The sequence below is a fragment of the Leptonotus elevatus genome, chromosome 6 (assembly GCF_054856555.1).
Source record: "Leptonotus elevatus isolate MCC_2025b chromosome 6, RoL_Lele_1.0, whole genome shotgun sequence".
NCBI classification, from domain to species: domain Eukaryota; kingdom Metazoa; phylum Chordata; class Actinopteri; order Syngnathiformes; family Syngnathidae; genus Leptonotus; species Leptonotus elevatus.
In genome coordinates this window covers 26048920-26058523 of record NC_141244.1, presented here as the reverse complement: position 1 = coordinate 26058523, position 9604 = coordinate 26048920, and the positions used below count along the sequence as shown (strand labels likewise).

Below are 9604 nucleotides of genomic sequence, written 5' to 3'. Positions count from 1 at the left end.
AGGCGTGTGCTTACTCTACCCCATCACGTGATTCTTGATAAAAATCGCTCTTTTTTTTTTAACTTCCGTTTCTGGAAAGCTCAGTCAAGCAGATCTTTTTTTTTTTTTTTGTGAGGTGGGGGGTGAGTTTAAAGAGAGATAGAGGAGAGAGAGAGAGAGAGAAAGAGGGAGGGAGGGTGGTTGAGGTGTGGGGGGGGGCACCTTTTGTACAAATATATCAAGAGGAGTACCACCCGCGTCAGATTACTGCGTGCGTGAGCGCGTGCGCGAGAGGGGAGAGAGAGAAAGAGAGAGAGCGAGAGAGAGAGAGCGAGAGAAAGAGCGAGAGCGCTTTAGTCCAAAAAAGAAGACTCAAGCCTTACACAAGCTGCTCGCTTACTTGAAACAACACGACCGAAAGGCGCAAAGTTGTTCAAAAAAAAGAGAAAAGGCTGCCATCATGGACGGGATAAAGTTCGGACACGCGTGGCTTGTGTGCACCTTGCTGCTTTGCGCATTGCAACGTAAGTCCTCTTCATTCCTTTTTTAACCTTTTTCTTCTTTTTGCGTATTTACTATTTTCATTCCTTCCAGTTGTGTTGTTTTAGTTTGAAACCAACTTTCCGGTTGCAAGTTTAACTCACACTTTTTTTGCGTTGGTTCGGTGAAGGAAGCCGTGATGGATTAGTTCCGACATCTGTCCAACAAGTGCAAACTTTGCGTGTGTGGTTCCGGTGGTCGGGTCCGACCCACTTTAACTTGGCGGTGTTTGCTTTCAAGTCGTGCGGGGGGGAAGTCCCCCTTGTCTACAGTTGATTGCACTTGTTGGCGCATAGCACCCAGAGACCCGCTTTTGCCTTCATTTCCCCCATCGGGACCACATTGCTGCGGGTCCGCACCAAGTGCAACGATACCAGAGGAGAGGACAAAAAAAAACAGTATGCAAGAGTGTGGCAATTTACTTACAATGTACTCCATCTCATTCATTTGCTCATGTTTGGATTAAATCCACAATGCACCAAAACAAACAGAACCCCCCCCCCCCCCCCCCCCCATGAAAAGTCAATCTCCCCAAATTCTTATTCCAAGCGTGTTCAGTTGCCTTCTTTTAAACCTAAAAAAAAAAATTGTATGGAGAGATTTTGTTTTTTCTTCATAATTTTTTGGCATAATATTGGCTTGGAGCTGGTAGGCGGGCCCACTATAATTCTTTTTTTGGGGGGGTGGGGGGGTCTTGTGGTTGCTCCGGGTGCCACAACTGGGGAGGTTCTATTCAAAAGGATGTAGTCATCTTGAAAAAAAAAAAAAGTAAAAAAAAATCAACTATTGCCCAGTTTTGGTATGGGCTCACCTGTCCGTCATGACCACACCCATCTGACATCCGGCAAAGCAACGATAGGGTGGGGTCAAGGGGTTCGAGTAGACCCCCCGGGGCACCACATTTTGGCTAACTACAACATTTTACAGGGTAAAAAAAAACATTCAGTAGTCGTAGTAGCCTTCGTCTAAAAGAGAGTGACACATTCTGCATTAAAAGCAACCACATTGCTATAATAACCTTTGGCTCTGAAATGATGGCTAATGCTAGCGCTTAATGAGAAACATTGTCACACATTCTAATGCGTAGCGTCCATGTCGTGCTGTTAAAATTATTTGGCAACAGATGTAGACAAATGATACAATACCCGCAAGGCATATCATCGTCATCCTACATAAGGAACGACTAATATTTCTGCTGTATATCCGTATTATACTGCCCCCAGGTGGCCAGTGTGTGCACACCAGAAGGATCAGAATTGTGTCCATTGAACTGAAGCAGCAAAAAAAGTTGTTACTTATCTTTTAATTGTCAAGTACAACATTATAGTGTTATTTTTGCTTCATTAAAATACACATTCCAACATTTTTTCCGCATTCATTCCAATGGGAAAAGATGATTTGAGATACGAGTGTTTTGATGTACAAGTGTGGTCGCAGGACAAATTAAACTCATATCTCAAGGCACCACTGCCATTACAAATTGGCTTTGGGAGTTCGTCCCTCCTCTGCTTTTTTCTGTCGGCCATGTCATAGTGGTATGTACCATGGGGGGGGGGGGGGGGGGGGGGGGGGGAGGGGACGAGGAGGGCGTTTCCCCGCAAGGCACCAAATTTTACAGAGCGCATAATCTTAAAAGAAGAAAAAAGACATGTAGTAAGCCTCGCTCACCCCCTCCCCTACCTGCTTAAGAGTCCCAGTCTGTCACGTGGTTCCCGGCCATGAAGTTTCTTGCTTGCGTTTGTGGAGGTGGGGGTGGGGGGGTTACTCCCTGGAGCGCCAAATTTTGAGGAGCATATCATTTCAACAGAAGGGAGAACAAATTCAATAACACATTTGCAGTAGACGCCCCCCCCCCCCCCTTCCCTATCTATTAAAGAGCCCCTGCCCACATGGTGGTGCCTCGTTTTAAAGTTTCTGTCGTTGGTGTTGCACTTTTGTGGCAAATTTTAGGGTGACGTTCCAAAAAAGGGAGGAAAAAAAGTTATCATACAATTGTAGTGAGCTGCCCCCCAACCCATACCCCCCCCCCCCTACCCACTTAAGAGTCTGCATCCGACTATGAGGTCGCCGAGGTGCACACCTTGAGCATTTTATCTTCTCCTACGGTGACTCCTAACACATTTTGTGCTCGGACTCGTCTTCGCCAAGTATGAATTATTATGGTGACCCTTAAGTAAGTCCTGCTGGACACAATTGGAACTGCAGTCCCTGCTGGTCTCTTAATCTGGATTCTCCACTTGTTATGTTTAATGAATGGTGATTCATTTCATGACTACCCGCTTTTGGCGGCACCTCCTTTTTTTGGTGTGTACTTTCCCGTCTGCTTCTCCTTCCGTGGGGCCTTTTAACAGGTGCCTCCAAATTGACGCTTGGTGTCGTCTAATTGAAGGATGCGTTCAAGTCACGCAAGTTGCTGGAATGATTTTCAAGGCTGAGCGCGCCACCCCTTCTTTCCTCTTCCCTCCCTCACTTGTGGGAAAGAGAGTCATCTTTTCACCTTGTCCATAAAAGATTGTTTACTAAATCCCTCGTTTTTTTCCCCCCCATCTGCATCTCGCATGCTTGTGCGCTAAAATTAGCAACGCTGGTCGAGTCTCGGTGGGACCCGCATTCCCAGTTGCAGCTCACGCAACTTCCGTCAATGCACTAAACGGCATCATGGGACACATAACACGGCCGCCCGGCATGCTTGCTATCTGGTGTGTATTGTTGCAGGTTCCCATGCTTTTTGCCCTGTGACCCCGCGACACTCATGTTGGTGAAAGGTTCTCAGCCCGTCTGGGGCACGGATAGTGGAACGAACGGCCTTGCCGTCTTGGAAGTCTTCTGTGAGTTAAGACCAAAGTGACTATGTTTACATGCAGTCAATAATCCTAACTCATTCCCTCCCAGCCATTTTCACGGAAGCAACCCCCTTCGCTCCTGCCTGTTTTAATGGATTTTGACTGATTTTGCAAGATTCACAGAATTTTCTGGAACCTACCAATAGAAAGATTAGAGTCTCTTCTTTCATCAGCAAAAAAAAAAAGAGAGCTCTCCAGAAAAAGGAAATAAAAGGAAAAAAAAAATAAAAAAAATAAAAAATTAAAATAAAAGGAAAAAAAAGTATATTTGTATCTATTTCCGTTTTGCAGCAATTAGCATTCGAATATAGCTAAGTTTCATCAATATTCACAAACCTGTTGAAAACTGTCAAAAAGAGCTTGTTGCAACATGGCCCTGGTTGATCTCTTATACTCTGCTGCCACCCGGTGGCCGTTTTTGTAATAACTACCATTGGCCGTAGAAAGTTAAAAGCGGAAATAACGTCTGTGCGCCGCGGTGTAAATCGGAATATGTTGTATGGCGGCAACTCTGTCTGCTCATGCATGCAAACGGGTTATCCCAAAAATAAAAGATAAAACAACTCCAAAGTAGTCGCAACGAGTGGAAAGAATCGTAGTGACAAGCACCAAAGGAGTTCAATGTGCCACTTCTTTGTCTCGTGGCCGCTTTCATTCTTGCAAGTCATTTCCTCGCTTTTAATTTCTACAATCCCTCCCGCCTTAGCCTGACAGCAACAACAACCCCCTGCAGCCATTTGCAATTATTAAGGTATTAGGCCAGAAAAAGGGTCATTTAGCCTTAAGGCGATAAAAGCCAGCGGGAGTCCCCACTTTTTAAATATCTTGGCTTTGGCGTTGACTCGGAATCCGACAGACACTTTGCGAAGAACAAGTCCATGTTTGCACCCTTGTCATTGAGGCATCTGCAGGTTTTGGAACGTCGGAGCTGTAATTATTGAGGTGATTCGTACCCGTCAGCGGGCTGACGGGTGGGTGGGGTGAATGGGTGTATAATTTCCCGACAGTAACAGAGTCCCGGGATGGAATTAGCGACATTCCCCAGGACGTGTCGTAGCGCGCTCTGTAAACTTTGCGTTTGCTTGTCGTCTCTCTCTGCATTCCGTGGAAAAAGGACTTCCTTTCTTCCGCTTAAGCCCCCCCCCCCCCCCCCCCCCCCCCTCTCACCGTCAGTAATCCATTTGCAAACAGGCAGGCTAACAATGCATTGGCAGAGATTTCGCCGAGGTGCGAAGTTAGCTCACGCCCAGGGTGCATTTATTGTTTTCTAACTGGGTTCCGCGCCGCCGGACATCCAGGGGACACTTGGAAGCCGTTAGTCGTTTGGGTTCGGGTTCGGGTTTCTGGCGAGGAGTGCCTTGAACTCGAAAAATGGGATTTGAGTCACCCATCTTTTCACGAACCCACTCGTGCTGTTTACATTTGTGGTCAACGACACGTGAAACTCAAATAGAACCACCAGATTCAGACCTTGACGATCTGGCGCTCGGACCCTGCCGGGGCATCTGGACCCCTCAATCGCATCGTGGGAGACTTCAGAGCTTGTTGCATTCTCTCTAAAGCTTGAGTGGATTTGCACGAGTCAGCGATTGAATATAATTATATGGCAGAGGTGTCAAATCCCGGTCCAAAAGGTCCGGCAGGTAAATGGGCTTGTTTACTTGCCGGCTAAAGCCAAACTGTGGCAGGGTTTTTACTTTCTAGACCTGGTTTTGACACCTCTGATGTTTGGTCCCCACACGCACGCCACCCCTGCCCTGAAGTGCAACCAACAGGTTGGTCTCATTGTTTTTAGAAAGGCAACCCTTCAAACATCTTGGTTAGCCATTATTTTTCTTGTCCATCCTTTACGCAGTTGTTAAAACCTAAACTGAAGTAAACACACCACAAATACTTTTTAGGAAATGTGCCCCCAATGAGATTATTTTCATTTCCAGTACTGTACATCCCTAATTCTCTCCAATTTCCAATACTGCCGTCTTCCTCATCTGTCTCAAGCTTCTGTTTGAACCCCCCCCCCCCCACCCCCCCCTGGCATCCAGTGGTATCCGCGCGCGTGTTTGCTAGCTAGCTTTAGCACGCTTTCCCGGCTTCTGCGCTTTTTGTGTACGATTTCCAGATAATGACGCCGCTTAGAATCAGGAAGATTGCCCACTGCTTTACTGCAGGGAGGGAGGGAGGGCTTGTGTTTGCTTTTTTAGGCTCCTCCCTGTAAACATTACCGCTGAAGATTTATGGCCCCCGACTGACCATTTTTTTAAAATCTCCTCACTTGGCATCGTTACCAACTATCCAAAGCACTTATGTCGTCTCATCTCCTCCACTGTCTGTGCTTCCAATTCAGAATTGGCAGCAATTCAGAAGAGAGTTCCTTATTAGCAACTTCATAATACCATATCGTCTAATCATGGAGGGTCGGACTAAGGAGAAGTGTGTTAAATCTTAAAAAAAAAAAAAAAAAAAAAAAAAAAATCTTTTGATTTGGTTAAAGGCCGTTGCGTTATAGATGAGCTTCCTTGTCGTCAGCGGGAGCCGCAACAAGGAAGAAAAAGGGGGAGGAGAGATGAAGTCATGGCACGAGAGATGATTAAAGATGGCTATTGTGTCGCCGCCATGGAGTCGTGTTATTCCCGTCTCGGGGGGGGGAGGAAGACGACGGCGACGGGCAATTTCAAATGCAGCCTTGAAATGAAAGGAGCCTCCGCGGGTCTGCATGCAGCGTCCTTGCGGCTCTGCATTCGATGCCGGTCGTCGTGGCGATGGAGGGGTGGGGGGGGGTTGCAATTCACAGGATGGAGCAATATTGAAAATTCACAAAGCTCGCTCGCTCGCGCAGGGAAGGGAAAGGAAGGGAAGGTTAAGTGCAGCCAATCCTTTTAGGAGGAGGACGCTGCAGCAAGATACGAATAACAGGCTTTATTTCAAAAATGTATTTGTTGTGACTTTGAAAAACAAAAAAAAATGTTTTTTAGCTCTCACAGCTGCCAAAAACGCACCATCGGGAAGAGTCACTTGGAGAACCAAGACGCGCAACTCTTGAGTCTCTAAATCGGGTTTGGGATGGAAAAACAAACACAAGAGATGTTGGCAGTCCAGAAAAGACAGTGAAGAAGAATACCAATTAAAAAAAATGATGATTGCCACAAAAAAAAAAAAAAAAGAGAGCCTGAAACCGTGGACGAGGAGATCATTTTCCTGGCAGCACAGAGGAAATCCTAACCCCCCCATTCGAACCCCAAAGCCACCATCTGACTGTTGGCTGGCAGGGTGTCCTGCGGGAGCCCCGCAAGCTGTTGCTTTTTCAGACATCAACAGTTGCCTCGGCAGCAGTTGTCTAATGCACCCTATCCAAAAAAGACCCAACCCCCCCCCCCCCCCCCCATCCCCCTTTTCCCTCACACTCTGGGTTCAATTACCACCTCGTGGTGATCTGGCTTTGGGTGGCACAGTTGTGCAGCTTTGCGTGACATCCTTGTGCCGCTGTGCCGTTCTTCCCTGGGAACACTAGCTTGGTAGGAACATACCAAGTACTGAAATAACCGCTGAGGTTTCGCCGCCATACAATCCAGATGAGGACATCCTGATGTGCCGGACGGCAATGGCCGCACGCATAACTTGGCGTCATATCACATGGCCGCAAAACAAGTGACACATCCATCCATTTTCTGTACCGCTTGTTTCTCACAAGGGTCGCGGGGGGTTGCTGGAGCCTATCCCAGCTGGGTTCCGGGCAGTAGGCGGGGGTACACCCTGAACTGGTTGCCAGCCAATCGCAGGGGCAAGTGACACAAAATAGCGTCAATTCCTTTCGCCGTCATAATCCACGTTGGCAATTTACGTCTGTTTTTTTTACATTCCATGGGAAGACAAAAAAGTGACGTTTCCCTGCTGGCCAGTCAATAAACTGCATGTCTCAGGTAAGGCATCGAGTGGTAGGTCAGATATTTTTTGGGTTCAATTACAAGTGATATGCTGAAAAATGCATTCCCAAGTCAACCCAACTGGCGTTTGGTGGAAACGAGGCTTATGTGTCAACCGTGTCACCTTCTCAAAGGTTCGACAACAAGCCCCCGAAGCAGTCCCGGGGCTGCCTCGGGCGTCTCGTGACCCCCGCAAAGGTTGAACCTGATGCACGGACAGCAGCAGACTGTCAGCTTGCGAGTACGTTTTTTTAAGCCCAGTCGCCATTTCGGAAGGAAAAATGGAAAGACTTGGACTCACTCATCACTCGAGCGTGATGAACGATTTCCTCCCGCCGCGCCGCCATATCTGTTGAAAAAATATTTGGCTAATGCGTCGGGTGATCAGATAAGAAAACTTGTTTGCCGCTTCGCTCGCTAACGTTTCTGGTCTCGGGCTCTGGTTTTCTCGGGCTAACCTAGCCAATCCAAGCTTTATCCTACCGCCAGTCGTTGTCCCCCTGACGCCTTATTTGGCCGGAAAAAACGCCCAAGCGGGGCCGGCTTACTTTTTCGAGTACATATTTAAAGGAGCGGTCGAGCAATTGTGCCAATGGGACCCCACGAGGAATTTCTTTCTCGTGCTTATCTCGGCGCTATATTGATAACCGCAAGGGTGACGGAAAGTTCACGGCGCCTCGGAATGTGTCCTGTACGTGAGGCATATGCGTGCGCGTGCAAATGGACTAAACCGGCGTGACGAGTTCAAGGCCAAGTCCGCAGAAATCACAACCGTTGCTCGAGCCTCTTCTCGTGTCCAATCTTTGTCTCGCATCGGCTTGAGAACATTCCAACGGAACTCTGCGAATTTAATCTAGTTAATGGTTAAGCAGCGGCGTTTAACCTCTCCTGTGCGGCTGGTCACTGTTTGACAATGAGATCTTATTGCTTTAACTGGGCCGGGGTGGGGGGGGGGGGGGGCGCGAGACAGGGGGCGGAGACTTCAATCCTCTACGCTGCAGGAGCACAAGATGCTGGAAGGATGGCGTGACCCTGGAGGTTGTTGGTGAGAAACAAAAAAGTGTTTGGGTTTGGGTCTGACGTGAGCTTCCGACCACTGGCCAAGACGGGCGGTGGTATTTTTATCGCCATGTGTTGGCTCAAAAAACGGATTTCCATAAAACGTTGTGGAGCGGCAGAACAAGGGGCCAAGAGAGGAAAAACATTTCCCACGCATGTCAGCCAGATGCAAGGATGGATATCATGAAGGTGTCCAATTTTTAGTGATTATGTTTACATGCGCTCAATGTTTTTATTGAAGGTCAAAATTCTGGTTTCCTTTTTATTTTTTTATTTTTTTAAATTTTTTTTATTTTTTTATTTTTTTATTTTATTTTTTATTTTTAAGAGCTCAGTATTGTTCATTCGGAAATGTCATCATCATTGCTCTTTTATTATTTTTTTTTATTTTTTATTTTTATATATATATATATATATATATATATATATATATATATATATATATTTTTTTTTTTTTGTGTGTGTGTGTGCGTGCGTGCGTGCGTGTATTTGTTAGCTCACCAGAAAACCTATTAGAAAAAATCTCATACCGTTCACCTAAACCGAACACCAGGAGACCCGAGGGGACCAAAATTCTGGTTTCCGAAACATTTGGGATCACCGTTCAGATGCACGAGCGGATCGTGTTGCTGCCGTACACGAGATCCAAGATTCCTTGCGAAAAGGGCGCGTGCCTCAGACCAAAAGTTCCGTTCACAGTTGTGTACCTCTCATGTTTATGTAACCAAATGCTCAAGTTAGAAAAGGGCTGACCCGGCGTCTTTTTCAGGTTTTTAAAACCTGTTCAGGTTTTACACATGTTTTCATGGCCTTTTAAAAACCAGAATATAGAGATTTTATGGACTGCATGAAAAGGTAGTCGTTGCAATGCATGCCAGGATGTGTTTGCCTTGGTGGAGGTCTGCTACGTAGCAAGCTTTTCCCACATTGCTACATAGGGTTTTGTTTTCCTAAAAAGATGTCCTTAATCTGTTGGGGGCAAAAAATCAAGAGTCTTGATGACGAACGTTAAAAGGTGACTGTTTTGGTTGCTGGTTGTTTTTTTGGTGAAGGTCTGTCGTTAGCAAGAAACTATTTTAAAGCGTTTTTTCTAAAGATGATGAGACACACATGGATTAAGTTTAGGGTAGGAATCGAGGGTCCCAGGCTAGAATTGAGGGATTCGAGTTTTGGTTTGGGATCGTAAATATTCGAAGGATTTTCCAATTCGGGCAGATTCCCATTCAATGTGTTCCAAACGAGGACGGCGAGGGCTTGTTTTGA

At 46.5% G+C, this 9604-nt stretch overlaps 1 protein-coding gene across 3 annotated transcripts in view; it reads left to right on the top strand.

The window, feature by feature from the left end:
• The first annotated feature begins 247 nt into the window (after window positions 1-247).
• Window positions 248-9604, top strand: part of bcam (basal cell adhesion molecule (Lutheran blood group)) — a 59875-nt gene continuing 50518 nt past the window's right edge. For all 3 annotated transcript variants that reach the window (XM_086079175.1, XM_086079174.1, XM_086079173.1), the window contains exon 1: window positions 248-503. In XM_086079175.1, the coding sequence (XP_085935301.1) occupies window positions 440-503 (64 nt within the window). In that variant the 5' untranslated portion in view covers window positions 248-439. The remainder of the gene's footprint in view (window positions 504-9604) is intronic.